The sequence below is a fragment of the Hakea prostrata genome, chromosome 10 (assembly GCF_041222555.1).
Source record: "Hakea prostrata isolate BN-2017 chromosome 10, UWA_Hpros_2, whole genome shotgun sequence".
Classification (NCBI taxonomy): domain Eukaryota; kingdom Viridiplantae; phylum Streptophyta; class Magnoliopsida; order Proteales; family Proteaceae; genus Hakea; species Hakea prostrata.
The window spans coordinates 42179610-42195625 of NC_142609.1; the positions used below are offsets into that span (position 1 = coordinate 42179610).

Consider the following 16016-nt stretch of genomic DNA (forward strand, 5'->3'; position numbering starts at 1 on the left):
CCATTAGGAAAATTCCACTGCACGACACCACACCGACATAAACCCCTGTTAAAGTCTTTAACGTTTAAGTTTAACAGCAAAAATCCCTTCTGCGCGAATCACATTCTACCTTTTGACATGAACTGCCCAGTCTGCCCTACACATACACTGAAATTACACTATTACCCACCTTGTTCCCTCTCTTGCGGGAGATCAGAATGAGATGAGTGTAGCGCATGCAGCACTGGGATTGAAAAGTGGATCTTCGTGGACGGCTCCGAGTCGCGATACGAAGTTGATATGCTGTCCACGTTAGCATTGCACCGTTGAGTGGCAGTTCTGTTATTTCCTCCATTACATTGGGCATTTGTTTTGCTTGGTTTCCGTATCGAACCCGATTCCATTTGAGTCCATACAAAATGAAGGTTGGTCACTCTGCTTCTCTTCACAGAAAAACATGGCTTCTTCTTCTTCTTGTGTCTCTTGGCTGCTCGCTCTGTTCTCTCTGCTCCTGCTTTTCTCTTCCATTTCTTCGTTAGCAGATGACAAATCCACCATTCTAACACTTTCTCTCTCACAATTCAACAAGAACCCATCTGCAGATCCATGGCAGAACCTCACTCATCTTGCTTCCGCATCTTTAACCAGAGCTCGACACTTAAAAAACCCTCAGAGCTCTGTTGTCTCGAAAACCCCTGTTTACTCACACGGCTATGGAGGATACTCCATTTCTCTCAGCTTCGGTACTCCTCCTCAAACCATCCCTTTCGTCATGGACACAGGTAGTGATTTGGTCTGGTTCCCCTGTACTCACCGTTATACCTGCAAGAGATGTTCTTTCGCGAACCAGAACGCTTCAAACATCCCAACTTTCATCCCCAAATTATCATCTTCAGCCAAGATTCTAGGCTGCAAAAATCCAAATTGTGGTTGGCTTCATAGCTCTGACGTTCAATCCAGATGCAGTGATTGCACACCTAATTCGAAAAATTGCTCACAGATCTGCCCTCCTTACATAATCACCTACGGTTCTGGATCAACGGGTGGTCTTCTTCTCTCTGAAACCCTCGATCTCCCAGAAAGGAAAATACCTAATTTCATCGCCGGATGCTCTGTTTTCTCCATACGTCAACCCTCTGGAATAGCCGGATTCGGCCGCGGCCCATCGTCGATTCCGTCTCAGCTCCGCCTGAAAAAGTTCTCTTACTGTCTCCTCTCTCACCGATTCGACGACACCAGCAAAAGCAGTTCACTAATCTTAAACAGCAATTCAGATTCCGGCAACAACAAGACCACCGGCGTCAGCTACACACCGTTCGTGAAGAACCCAGTCACCGGAAGACCTGCATTTTCGGTCTACTATTACATCGGCCTGAGACGAATCACTGTCGGAGGGAAAAAAGTGAAGATTCCTTACAACTATCTCTCACTGGGAGCTGAAGGTAATGGCGGAACGATTATAGATTCTGGGTCGACATTCACATTCATGGAGAAAAGAGTGTTCGATTTGGTTGCAGCAGAGTTTGAGAATCAAGTGAAGAACTATAAGAGAGATCTCAAGACGGAATCGCTCACTGGGTTGCGACCCTGTTTTGACATTTCGCAAGCAAAGGATTTAACGTTTCCGGACCTGGTTTTCCACTTCAAGGGAGGAGCAAAGGTGGCTCTGCCGTTGGCGAATTATTACTCGCTTTTTGGGGAAAGTGGTGTTCTGTGTATGACTTTGGTAACGGATAATATCGTAGGATCCGAAATATCGGGTGGTCCGGCGGTTATTTTGGGGAACTATCAGCAGCAGAATTTTTATGTGGAGTATGACTTGGAGAACCAGAGATTAGGGTTTCGGCAGCAGAGTTGTGGCAATTGATACGAAAACGTATCGTATCGTATGTTTAGTATTTATTACCGATACATTGTTGTCAACTTTTCTTGCTTTTGTTGATTATATCTCGAACATGAATCGCTTTTTCTCTTTTTGGTAGTAGAACATGAATCCTTCACTTCTAAGAAAAACACACCTTTGCAACAAAAGACGCACGAAAGCCCCTTTTCATTTGGCACGGTTCCCTATGTTGATTTTTTGGGAGTCACGGAATAAGATTTATTTATTAATATATAATTCTCGTGGTATTTTAAATTTTTACATCCGAGATAATCATACAATAAAAGAAGGGGGGGGGGGGGGAGGGGGGGGGGGGGGGGGGGGGGAAGAGGGGAGGGGAGTGAACATAGAAGTAGTAGTCCTATGATTTAGCCACGATTTTGATAAAAAAAATTTGATACATACATCTATAGCGAAGTTAGTCTCGAAAGATGTGGTGAAATTGACATGCAGTGAAAGTAGAAGCAAGGTGAATGATGTCCGTCACAAGGGCTGAGGAATGTCATCAGAGCTCGATTATCCGTCTTGAGAAGAATGTGTGAAGATTGAAGGTGTTGTGCATATTGGAGAGCCTTCCGAGTTGCAAGTGCCTCGACTACCAAAGAATCTTGTGCAGTGATCTCTTTCTCAAAAGAAAAAAGAACCTAATGATTCTAATTTCATGTGATGCCGCATGTATTGGACAAACACAAATTAGCATAAGAAAAGCCGTTGACGTTGACCCATCCCATATGAGGAGGTTCCTAGCATATCATTCGTTGAATGGGTGGATGTTGTGGTGGTTGAGGTGATGGGGTAAACTCGAGCAAGGCTCTGCGGATATGCTAAGTGGCCTAGAAAGAGAACGAGTTTGAACTTCCAATTCGAGAAGTGTAGGTATTCCATAGGCCCAAAGAGAAATGAGAATTTGATAATGCTAATCAATTGGTTGGATGTTCAAGTACACTTTGGCCATCAGAGAAGCCCCGTTTTTGGATTGGATTTAGAAGACTAGACTTCACACAAAAAAAAAGCAAGGAGGGCATTTATCATTTGAATATTTTTTTTGTGTCGAGGGGAAGCCAAGCCCTTGACAATTAAGACATAATTACATCATGGTAGACTTGATGGCTTTATTTGGCAAGCCATCATAGCCTCTGATAATTTGAAGACTTTTTGGCAGTTCAAAGTTGAAGCATGGGTAAATAAATAGCTCTAATTTTTCAACTTAAAGAGGAAAAAATTATTGTTAATTAATTGGAGTAGTTTGAGGTTGTTGAATTAGGATTGTGCTTCAGTTCAGTGTGTTTGCCGGTTGTCAGATCGCACATCTTGGTGGAAATTATGATCTTGACCTTTCGTTTTTCAACAATTGAGATCAAAATCTCGGCTGAGATCTTGATCCAACGCCCACGATATCTTGTTGTACCTAGTAAAATGCTCGAATCAAAGTTCGGATAGAGGTCTATGCTTTTTTTACACCTATTTACCATACATTAGGAGAGAGTTCATTTATAAATTTTGATAAGAAAAATCAAAAGTGAGTTTTTCAGTGGGTTTTACTCTTAATACGTGGTGGAAAAGTATAAGAAGAGTATATAGATTTTTACCTGTTATGATAGAGGATCTTGATTTGTTAAATCACACCATTCACATGATTGCATAGTACATAATATCATGAATTTAGACATTATATGATGAAAATCACACACTTTAGAATTATGTCAGCCAACGCAGAACTGCTCTAGTGGTTGAAACCAACACCTCTTAGGGTTAGATTTTGCTTGGATCATGTGAAACCTACATATGATCATTTGGATTGAAGGATCATAATAAATATTGGGGCTATTAGGGAAAAGCAAAGATAGTTAAGCGAAAATGGATTCCTCTTTGTCTCCCCTTTGAGTTTGATTTCATGTGTTGGGATGTTGAAACTTGTGCATAAGCAAAAATTACACTTCAATTCGTTACCTTAACTTAGAGGGTTTTGTTATTAAAAATCAAATTAGGTGAATGAAGTACAAAACTGAATTATGTGCCTTACTTTTTGTTTGTTTGTTTCTGTTATAATGGACCATCCACCTTCCTCCTTTTCATTAACATGAAGGAGAAGGAGAAAGGAGAAATTGATTTGCAGAAAGTGCATTTAATGGTATGGTGGTTGGGTTATTGCACCTTCCATGATTTTTGTGAAAAGGAAGAGAAGATGAAATGGGCACTGTTTGAGAATGACATATTTCTATAGATTTTTGAATGAGTTGTGGTGGAGATACAAAGCCATGTGATGTTTGGTGCTGTGCCAAGAACACTCCAAAACAACTTTATAGGTAAGTTTTGTCTATAGATGTAACCTTATTCTACACTTTTATGCCACCATTTGGTGATAGCATTGAATCTCTTGCCTGGCGGCTCTGCATGTATAGTGAAGCAACTCCTCCTTTTTATGGGCTTGAATTGGAAGTTTTTACCAAAAATGAACTGTATTTGAAGTGACAATCATCAAAATACACATTTGCTAATGAGTTTGGATCGAAAAAGCTTGGATGCTGCGCATTAAATGCGCAAGATCATCAAGCCGAGCCGAAATTTCAGCCGTAGGATCTAAAATTTCGGTCGAGATTTCAATATCGACCATTGAATTTCAACGGTTGAGATCGAAATTTCGACCGAAATTCTGATCCTACCGCCCAGAGTGAATGGCTTGATGATCCTGTGCATTTATTGCGCAGGACCCAAGCAACGTCCAGTTTGGATAACAATTTGCATTTTTCTTTTTAGAAAATAAAAGATTAGGTGGTAAGTGTTTGTTTGTTCTTCTTGTTTGTCAAGAGTAAAGATGCAAGAAAAGTAAATAGTAAATATGACTTTTGTAAATTGTGTAAGACATGTGTTGTGGGAAATTGCTTTAGTGTTGCACAATTAATGAGCAACACCTGTAATGAACGGTCGAGACACAATGTTGAGCATTAATTGTGCATCACTGAAGTCGAACTTTGTGAGAGAACAGACTGAAGAGACCACCCCTACTCTTGCTTGTAAGCTCTCTTTATCTTACTCTTACTCTTGTACTTGATAGTTGATACTTAGAAATAAAAATTTTCGTATTAAATTTAAGTGGAAGTATGCGTAGGAGGATGGATCTATCGAGTACCCAATTATAAAAGAGAATTTTGCAGCAAAAACTGGGATCTTAAAACACAAAAAATTACCAAACACATAATAAGGTTCTTATATAGTCAATTCAAAACCCTTAGTTCAATTGATTTGATTCAAGCTGCTCAATTAAAGAATAGAATAATTGATTTAAAAAAATTAATTATAGCCAAACAGGAGAAAAAAAAGGTAAATTGGATATTTTTCATCTTTCAAAGGCCAGAGGAATAAAGAGAATTTAGAATAAAGTTGAAAAAGAAATGAAGCTTCTCCTTTTTTCTTTTTCTTTTTTATAGCGTTTCCTTAAGTGGGACTAAATTTGTGATTGTCCCTTTAAGGGTCTTATATTCTATGGCGCCCCCTTTTAATAAAATGAAATATTTTAAGTTACTCTCCTTAACAGTCAAGTGTTTTTAACTGTTGAGATAGACTTGTAAAATGACTATTATATATCCGTACTGTGTTAAAGCTTGATCGTTAAGGGGGTAGCTTGAAATATTTTACTTTATTGAAAAGGGGCCCTGTGGAATATATGGTTCTTAAAGGGATAGTCACGAATTTAAGCCCCACTTAAGAGCTTTTTTATTTATTTTAATAAAGTTTAAAAAGAATGAATTTCTTTTAAAAGTAAATATTTTATATATAAAAGATGAGAATATTATATGGGGAAAGAAAGTTTTTGTAAACACACGTAAGTGTAGGGTAGTGCTGTAAATAGAATTAAAATTGCTTCCACTACATAGCACCATGCAGCCTACAGTCTAGATCAAAACTTGCAGTCAAGACGAAATTTCGACTACTCATTTTGCTTTGTTTTGCATAAATGATTTTTTTGGTAAAGTTTAATTGCAAAATGAGTGATCGATATTTCAACCGCAAGTTTCAATCTAAACCGTAGGCTTACACGGTTATTGTACAACACCTAAGTAAATTTGAATAGAATAATCTATAACTGCCACAATATAGGGTAAGCGTAAGGTATTGTTGTGAATAAAATAATCGGCGATGTCATCCTTGGATATTCTAAGGGCCTGTTTGGTTACATGAATCTAGAGATTTGAAATCTCTGGATTCATGAATACAAGATTTATACCCGTTTAGTTGTGAAAATCTTGGATTCATGAAATCTAGAGATCCATCTTTTTACATTAAAAACATAAATCTATAGATTTATGGGTATAGAGTGAACTCTTATTCAGGTTGTATCGGTCGTCGGCGGGTTTGGCGCGCTTGTATCGGGATTGTTCGCCAGTATTAATGATCTTGAGCACGTCGAGTGATCCGGGGTCAAATATGGATACGAATCGGCTAGTATCGTGGGATACTTTAAACCTTGCTCTTATTATAAAAACACTAAACATTTGCGTATTCAAAATCAGGCCTAAACCTACGTTTGCTTTCTTGCCAAAAAGAATCCTACATTTGCTTCATCAGTCTCGTTTGCTGGATGCTGAGCTCAAAATGGGCCGTATGGGCCTTTACAATGCTCCAATGGGCCATGAAGTCTCTGTTTCTCTACAGGCTGATGTGGTAATTAAGAATATCCAAAACTTGGCAGTAAACTTTAATTCATGTATTTACTCTGTTATCTCTAAAGACTTAGAGATGGAAACTGTAAATTTTCCAAAATCATAAGATTAAGGAGAGGAAAATCAGGATAAAAATAATAATGAAAAAAAGAGTTTTTATAAATATGGGGTAAGACTAAAATGTGGATCATCTCCCCAACGATTTTATAACCACAAATAGATGTGGGATTAAAAAGTGGGATCATCATTAGTACTCTACCCTGTGGCCCCCCGTAGTTTGTAGTTGAAAGCCGCGGGGAGACGATCTGAACTCGTATGAGTAGGGTATTATTGTGGACGTAAAATAACATGATAGTTTTTTTAAGAATGACAAAATTAAAAAATTATCATATATTTTTAAAATAATTATAAAATCTCAAATTTTGTGATAGTTTTTTACACTCAAATTAATATTTTATCATGAACTATCCAAATTACCCTCAAGTCCTTTTATATAAAAACTTGTGAGAAACACAAATTACCTTCAATCTCTTGATAATTCTAGGCTGATAACATCTTGTCTTTTGTAGCTCTTCAATCTTCCTATCATTCATTAGTTTCATCTTTTGAAATCAAAGAATCTTAGTGTAATTTGGATAGCTCATAGTAGAATATTAGTTGAGCAAAAAAAATATATAACAAAATTTGGGATTTGACAATTATTAAAAAAAAATCCATTTTAATATAAATTTTTTTTGGAAAAATCCATCCATTTGGGAATTTCTTTCAATTTCTTTTTTGGGAGGGCTAGGCTAGTGCATTTGGTGATTACATCAACTTAAGTGGAATAAATCAGGCTCTTTTGTTGATCCGAATTGACCCCATTCTTTTGTGTAGCTAAAACCTAATGAAATCTACAGAGCATCCATCGAACACTAAGCAGTAGAACACAGTAGACACCGCCACATCAGATGCACCAGCCTAGCAAGATCCACTCCGGAGAGGGCAACCACTATTGGGCACTAATTTTGACATACACACTTTCATTATTTTTGAGAAGCCAAGGGAAGAAGGAGAATTAAAAAAATCAGAATAAAGGCAAAGGGGTTTTTAGTAAATATAGGGTAGGCATAGGGTACTGTTGTGATTATCCATTAAAATCAAACATCCAACAAAAACCGTTATGAATGTTCAGAGCATGCACGTTAGTTGTGCTTGCTGCTTCTGATCACTCCTCACTTCTCGCTCAGTCTGAACTCTCACTTTACTAAACTCACTCACATCTCTCACTTTCAAGAGCAGAGAGCTTTCTTCTCCACGCATTCTACTCTTTCGTTTCCTCTGTCGAAGCTAAAACCGCACTTATTGCTTCTCCGCTTTCAAGTACAGATCGCTTCGCAGTTCGCTCAGAGTCGGTTTCAGGAAAGGGAAAACGAAGAAAAATCTGACCGAATATGTTCTACTCGCACCAGCTTCTCGCAAGAAAAGCTCCACTGGGGCAGATATGGTAAGTTGTTTCTGTTGGTTTCGTATTCCCAGTTAATACGATATTGAATTCTGTTTTCATCTGAATTTCCTTTTTCTGTAATTAAGGATGGCAGCGACGCTTCATGCCAAGATTAATCGGAAGAAGCTCAATAAGCTCGATTTAGTTCAGATCTGGTTCGGTTTTTGCGACGTTATTTTGAAACTTCCACCACCTTAAATCGATTTACCTACTTGTAATCGATGTTGATTTCTTCCTTCACCTCGATTCATTTCATGAATTTGCAGCGAAGAAATCTTGAATCCGGCGGTTCCGATGGCTCTCAGACTCTCCGCCATACTTATGGGTATTCATTAAGCAATCTTATTACTCGCGTTTGCTCCCTGGTTTCTGTGTTCAGGTTTCTCATGTAAGTTCTTAATACTCTGCGTGATTTCAGGTGGTGTCGTGATCGTCTACGAGCGGAAGGTTAAGATCCTATACGGTAATTAAAATTCTCTGTTCTTACTTCTGCGTGTGATAAATTTCACGTTCATTCTGAATCTTAAATTTCAGTTAGCATTTACATTGTTCTTATCTCTCTTATTTTGCATTCATTCTGAATCTCTTGATCTGCTCAGACGATGTTCAACGTCTTCTGGTATGTCCATAAGCTTGTCGATTCGTTACTCTTTTTCGCTTCCAATAGTTTTTCTAAATTCTGTTTTACTGATATCTGCTGAACGATTCGCTGTCCGTTTTTGAATTTTCAGGTAGAAATCAACGAAGCATGGAAGGTGAAATCCATCACGGATCGCAATTGTCTTCCCAGAGGAAAATTCCAGGCGAAGTTAGTCTAATTAGGCTTTCACCTTTTCTTCTATCAACTCGGCTGTTCCTCTTTGTTTTATCCATTAACTAACGTTCTGTGTAGTTGTTTCTGTATCAATTTCACGCATATGGCGCAGATTAGCTATTGTGTTTAGTTTTGCTGAGGTAACTTCATTGGTTAATGTTGGGTTAACCAGCTTGAGTACGTTCTCACAGGTACGAAGCTGTAACTCTGCCAGACCATGTTGATGAAATGGAGATCGGCGTTGGCGACGGATCAGATTATAGATATTTTTCAATGGTATTTTAATTATAATTATTTATATACAATATTACTAATTAGTCCATGAATTCTTATGATTTCCATTACCTTCCCTTAGAATGAACTTCAAGCCCTGCATCACATGTGGCTTACATACATTCTCATCCAAGGATTAAGCTTGAAAGCTCGCTTTCAGAAAACCCTAATGAGGCGATCATGTCTTTCAGCGAATTAGATAATGGAATGCAACCATGAGTTACTTAAAAACTAATGATTGGTACTAAAATTCAGTGAAGAGGTTGTAAATTTGGATGCTTTTTGTAGTGTATGAAAAAGCTAATCGGAAATTTTTAGCAAAATATCAATGAAATCTCTTAGTAATAAGAATAAGAACTGTGCGATGTAAGTTTGCTCAAAATTAACCTTTCCTTGAATGATTAAATCAGCATGGAACGAAGAAAATGATTTTCATTTGGGTCAGTTTCCCCTTTTTATAATCGTATCAAATCAATTTGATGACCTTCATTTATTTCATTAATTTGTCCACATCATGCAGCGACTGGATCAAGTGGAGGTTCCTGTTATTAACGACGGGGGTGATGGGGATGAGACCTCGATATATCACCATCAAGGTTTTCACTCTACTTCCTATCCCTATATCCATCATATAATATTTGTAAGACACTAAGACCTTGTATACATGCATGCATGCATAATTAATATGACATCATATATATTTACTCGTATGTCCCTTTATCCACCTCATATGCATGCATGCATGCATAATTGATATTACATCATATATATTTACTCGTATGTCCCTTTATCCACCTCACATGCATGCATGCATGCATGCATAATTACCATGACATCATATATATTTACATGTATGTACCTTTACCGACCTCATATACATGCATGCATGCTTATTACTGTGACATCATATATATTTACACGTATGTTCCTTTGCCCACCTCATATACATGCATGGATGCATAATTACTGTGATATCATATATATTTACATGTATATTTGGAGAGGAAAATTTTCAATTCATATGGTTGGCAAAATCATCTTGTTGAGGAAAATAGATAGAAGATTTAAATTCCTATATTTTCAAAATTTTGTTAAAAAATGACTATTTTTAGATTGTACATGTTTCAAGTATCTAATTACGTGATTAAATTATATTTATTATTTCCTTAAAAAAAATAAGGTAAATATCACTTACCTCCCCTCTTAGCTAGACAAATAGCACTTACACCCCCTCTTAGTTGGATAATATCACTTACTTTCCCTCTTACCTAGTAAATATATCAAACACCTCCCATTTGTTAACTTTCTTGGTTAAATTTAATTTTTACCGTTAAATACTTTTATAAAACTCCAAACTACCCTTGGTTAAAAATATTTTTTTATTTTAAACCCTAAATTACCGTAATCACCCTAGCAGTTAAAATACTAAATTACTTTAATTAAAATAATTGTTAAAAACCAATACACCATAGTTAAAACCCAAATTATATTTAATTATTAAAAGCCCAACATACATTTTTTTTTTAATTTTTTTATCAAACAATTAAAAAAACCCAAAATAGTAGTACGGGTTTAATTTTATCAACATACCCTCTTTTTTTAATTGTATTTTTAATTTTACTTGATTGTAGTACGTGTTTTTTTTAATTGTTTGATAAATTTTTTTAAAAGGGTATGTTTGGCTTTTAATAATTAAAGATAATTTAGGTTTTAACTATGGTGTTTTAGTTTTTAATAATTATTTTAATTGAGGGTAATTTAGTACTTTAACTATTAGGGTGATTACGATAATTTAGGGTTTAAAATAAAAAAAATATTTTCAGTCAAGGATAGTTTGGGGTTTTAGAAAAATATTTAATGGTAAAAATTAAATTTAATCAAGAACATTAACAGATGGGAGTTGTTTGATATATTTGCTAAGTAAGAGGGGAGATAAGTGATATTATCCAACTAAGAGGAAGTGTAAATACTATTTGTTCAGCTAAGAGGGGAGGTAAGTGATATTTACCTAAAAAATATGACTACCTTTTCCGTGGAGGTGTTCGATCTCAGAGTTTATACAAGTGTGGAACCCACACTACCCCTGTCTGCGAATTTGGGCTCTCATTCTTTCCGTTCGTAGAAACTAAATTTGTTATGGTACCATTTAATTGCAGTCAAACTCAAGTTTTATATTGTTGATTCTCTTTTTCAGCTGAGCTTGTCGACATCACATTATTGGACCATTTTGATTCATACCAGATGGATGCGAACTTATACAATCGCTTTCAGAGGTAGAACATCAATAGCTTCTTGCAGTTTTAATTCCCCATTTCTAAAGATGCATAGTATTTTCATATCCAAGTCGTTTTTTTCTTGATACCACAAGATCTCTAGATTTACTAGGATTTAGTTCTTTATTGTTTTCTGTTCTTACATTGTGTTCCCTTATTTTCTTCATCGTACTCTTTTCACTCATCACATAAAATACCTATTCATTTTTCACTTGGTTGGCAGCAAGAAAGAAATCCTATTTTTGAATTAACCTTTTCTGGTAAATGGCTGAACCTCTTCAGGTTTGATATCGAAGAAGATGAAGACACAGAATTGATCTCAAGTTCCATTCGAGAGAAGTCACCAGTCCCGGTAACTCTAGTAGCCTCCCCACCTCATCTGGAGAACTCACCAGGCCCAGTGACCCTAGTATCCTCAACACCTCTTCAAAAGGAACCTCAACCAGGTTAGCAATTTCCAGAAGAAATTAAATGCTTTCCTTCTTTGCAGTTTCTTTTGAAAGAGCTAGATCCTAATCCCCACTGAACACTTATCTAACCTTGTGTTAGACATGTAGCCATGAAAGATACCTTCTTTAAATTGCTGAAATCTGGACCCTGAATCTTTAGGGGTTCACAACAGCCTAATGATTAACACCCTCTATCCTTCCAAACTATTTTCATCTTTATCTTGATTCCCTTTGCAGCTACTGATATCCAAGAACAGTATCCAGAACCTCAAGTTACTGAAGATGCTCTTCAGGTATAGATATAAACATTGTTGACCAAATACCCCATACATGAGGAATTGAAGAATGTTTACTAATCAAGAACTGCGTATACGTTTTATTACAGCCTCAGCAGAATGAACATGTGTGTGGTCCAAGAAAACAAAGAAAAAGAAAAGAAGCGAAGTGCTTTTTTATGGATTATGAACAAACCATCATTCCAGGCCACATTTACGAATCTTGGCTTGAAAACCCTTCTGACATCACCTTGACAAAAGGAAAGAGAAAGGTCCAATTCTCCAGCCCTTATCTTTGGACTTCTATCCCTTAGTTATTTTGTTTCTACTGAGTTATTTTGTTCATTGAAATGCAATGAAGTGAATAATCGGCTGGCAACCACCAACTATAGCTAGTTAGTAAAGTCAACTTTTTTTTTTTTTTTTTTAGAACTTAATGAAGTTAATCTTTATTCCTTCTTACATTTATCATATGTGGGCTGTGAGGCCAGTAAGGGTAATAGATTGTTCTATTTAAGGTTTCCAACTTATTTCTGAAGTGGTGACATTTAACGTGTACATGATGACAATACTAGTGTCATGCACCATCAATAATTTTTCTGCCAAAATAAAAATAAAAATCTAGCTTATTAATAATTTTAACTGGTGAATTGAACTCTATATCTTCACCCCTTAAAAAAATAAAAAATAAAATAAAAAAACTCTAAATTGTACAGAATTGGAACTCAATAGTGTGCTATGGGCCTATGAATTTCAGTCTTTGTCATCAATATCTTTTTCAGGAGGGTTGTGGGCCTGTGGCATTGGTGTGGTTGTTATGAGTGTATACTGACTTCTTTATGCAGTAAATGCAATTGACGACAATGTTGCCATGCCCAATATGTCACAGAAAGTCGATCTAAACGCTACCATGAAGACATCCCACCTAATGGAACTCCCACCAGTGGCACTTTCTGGGTTATTAGAAGATGGAAACAAAGAAGTCCACTACCCTGCACCTCTTACGGAGCTGTGGCAGACAAGAAACCAGCTTCCAACAACTAATGCTTCAATGTCTGGTCAGTCTACTGAAATTTTCATTTCAAAGTACGTTAGTTAAATTTGGAATAGACGAAGTGATCAAACCCAGTCTTGCCTGCAGGAAGAACTTCTTCAACCCTGCTGCCAGAACAAGTTTTACCACCAAGTACGACGCATGATCAAAACCCCATGGAATTTGTAAGTTCCCCATTCGACTCTGCGTTTTGGTAGCTCGTTATCATATACGGTGACATGTTCCTCATAATGTTTGCTTGTGAAGCCTCTGGAGGGGGATCCTCCCAGCCAAGAAGGGGTTGAGCCATTTGAAGTCCCCATGGAGAATCCAGGTGACAACCTTAACAACATGCCACGGGATGTTTCCTCAGAGAAACTAAGTTCCAACCATGTCAACAACGGATTCCCATGGAAAGTCTCCATTGGAACACCAGCGATCAATCTTGTGAACTTCGAAATGCCCATAAATGAGGCCAACCTGTTCGCTACACCAGGAAATTCAGGTATTCTCTCGGAACTGGCACTGATGAATACCTTTTCTTTTCCCCCCTTTCCTGTGCTTTCTCATGATCAATTGAGATTATGCTATGGAATTACAGGAGATAACATAGGAACCATTCCCAGCTCTGGATCTGGACATGATTTCCAGATAAATAACGAAGAGTTTCAGCTGCGGAGGTTGTAAGAGAATTTCCTTTTTCTATTTCTGGTCATTGGTTGAGGATTTGGAATATGAGAATTTGGTTTTGACAAAAAGCAATGGATGAAACTTTTTTTTTTTGAAGTAAAATTCATATTAAACTCTCCATACTAACACGAATTGGAACTGTATATTGATGTAATATTGTGTGTTTAATTCATAGTAAGAGACATACGCAATATTTTAAAATATCTATGTGGAAGACATTGTGCTCTATTCATAGCAAGAGACACAAGCAATATTCTAGAATATTTTGATTTATAATATTTTTCTTTTTTATTTTAAGTATATTACCTGTTTGCTGCTCTATAATATCAATGTAATATTCTCTCAAGATGATAAGTAAAATTTGGAAGATTCATCCCAATGAGTAGGTTTCTATGAAGACTAAACCTCCTAAATTTGTTTTTTTTTTGTGTCAACTTTACAGTTATTAAAGATCTAAGTTGTTCATAGAGAGGTTCAATCAACTTTGTTTCATGAAAAACAGATCTAGCAGAAAAAGGCCATATTCATCATCACATGGCCGAAGCAATCTTGAATCAGTGGCAGAAGAGCCGTCAGCACCATTCGAACAAGGTTTTAAGCTCCCAGGAGTATATGAATACAGTTCCACCTTAGATCATGGTACTGTTAACTCATCTATATTTTCTGTGACAGATACTAGTAGTGGTGCTTGACTACTTAATTGTGATTGTTGCAGAGGTATTGATAGAAACTGGGCCTACTCCAAGTCAGTATCCCATTGTCAATTCCCCTGTTGACAAAACCACTGATTTCATGCGGAAGTAGGTCTCTTCTTCATTATGCATTTGGCTTTTGAACATGATGATCATAAAGAACTAAATGTGTTTGTGGCCTGTCTTGCATTTGGTGTACAGGCATCTGAAGAGGCATTTTGACACGCCAGGAGTTCCTCAAGTCGAATCTCTCAATCATTTGGCCTTTGGGATGGAAAGACATAGGGCTGCTCAGCTGTTTTACCAAACATGCGGTAATAACATACTTCCTGTAACATATCACTAACGCTTCTTAAGCTTGTTAGAAGCAATGGGTTGATGCATCTCAAGAAACCAATAAGCTGACATGGTTGGATGACTCTGCAGTTCTTGCAACTCATGACTTCCTTAGGGTTGAGCAGACCACGCCGTATGGAGACATCAAAATATCTAAAGGACAAAAGATGTGAGCAGAGATGAAAAATGATCACCTTGCAGGGTTTGTATCACAGTTCCATATTTCAGATTTTGTTACTTTGGCAAATTAGAAGCTAGGGTAGTTAACCGAGTTATACTGGAGAGAGCTAGAATTTGAAAGTCTTTAGGAGAGAGTATTATTAATTTCTTAAAATCTTGTAAAGATTATAAAACGAGTTGAAGTCTTACATGGGCAACTAGGAAAACAGGGTAGCTTGTCCTCTGCTCTTGATTATTGCATGTTCCACTATTACTACTTTGGATGTTTAAAAGATAATCACCATAGATAGAAGTTTTGTTGGCACTTTTTATTTGAGGTTAATTTCAACTGACACCTCGACTACATCTTTAGGGGAGTTTTATATGGTTAATATAGGAGGGCTTCGCCCCTGGTCTCGAATGAATTTGAATTTTGACATCTTATATGGAAACATTGGTCTTTTGCCAACTAACCCACCCCTCCGGTTACCATTGACCATATTGGATGTTCCGGCTGTAATTTCATGTAATAAGTAGTTTCTTAGTGAGAAATGTGGCAAGTTATTGGACAATGGATATATTGGCGATGAGGGTGCAATTGGACTCGGGCTGGGCTTTTGTTCAACCAAAATAAAAAAGGCTGGGCTTTGAACGCTGGGCTTTGAACGCTGGGCCCAGCCTAGGTTTACCATGGCCCAAGCTCCACCAAATTTTCATGTCTTTTCCTACAATGTATATATTAGACCTTATTTGTATGGGGATAGTCCACCATTTTGGTCGTAATCTTCTTCTCCCTATTTATATAGGGATGGTTGTTTACCATATATTTAAAATCTCTCCCCACTATTTAAGGAGTGAAATTTCCACTAAAAATGAGAATAGGCACATGTGGGTCCCTTTTATTTTGTTCTTAACCTTCTAACTCTGACTTGCTTCAATTATTGGTGCGATATACTTATACTACAAATATCAATCGTACAATGCATGAATATATGGAACTACTATTCTTAATTG

At 36.9% G+C, this 16016-nt stretch overlaps 2 protein-coding genes across 2 annotated transcripts; both read left to right on the forward strand.

Moving 5' to 3' along the window:
* Positions 1-409: 409 nt before the first annotated feature.
* Positions 410-2079, forward strand: LOC149003115 (putative aspartyl protease At4g16563). The gene has a single exon (XM_089138575.1). The coding sequence runs from the start codon at positions 437-439 to the stop codon at positions 1844-1846; it is 1410 nt and encodes a 469-aa protein (XP_088994701.1). The 5' UTR covers positions 410-436; the 3' UTR covers positions 1847-2079.
* Positions 2080-7955: 5876 nt separating this feature from the next.
* SYN1 (Rad21/Rec8-like family protein) lies at positions 7956-15226 on the forward strand. Its single transcript, XM_089138803.1, has 21 exons — positions 7956-8008; positions 8095-8163; positions 8275-8333; positions 8427-8471; positions 8608-8627; positions 8740-8816; positions 9014-9098; positions 9616-9691; positions 11290-11368; positions 11651-11814; positions 12055-12110; positions 12203-12364; positions 12875-12878; positions 12938-13150; positions 13216-13310; positions 13393-13630; positions 13727-13805; positions 14318-14454; positions 14531-14615; positions 14709-14821; positions 14934-15226. The coding sequence occupies exons 1-21, from the start codon at positions 7956-7958 to the stop codon at positions 15014-15016; spliced, it is 1992 nt and encodes a 663-aa protein (XP_088994929.1). The 3' UTR covers positions 15017-15226.
* The last annotated feature ends 790 nt before the right edge of the window (positions 15227-16016 follow it).

What these genes read in the sequence shown, in the direction of transcription:
- SYN1 (XM_089138803.1), top strand. Translation starts at nt 7,956, where the DNA reads ATGTTCTACTCGCACCAGCTTCTCGCAAGAAAAGCTCCACTGGGGCAG. An exon ending in CTCGATTTAGTTCAGATCTG is followed by an intron (nt 8,164 to 8,274) that starts GTTCGGTTTTTG and finishes ATGAATTTGCAG; the next exon opens with CGAAGAAATCTTGAATCCGG. An exon ending in ACGATGTTCAACGTCTTCTG is followed by an intron (nt 8,628 to 8,739) that starts GTATGTCCATAA and finishes TTGAATTTTCAG; the next exon opens with GTAGAAATCAACGAAGCATG.
- LOC149003115 (XM_089138575.1), top strand. Translation starts at nt 437, where the DNA reads ATGGCTTCTTCTTCTTCTTGTGTCTCTTGGCTGCTCGCTCTGTTCTCT.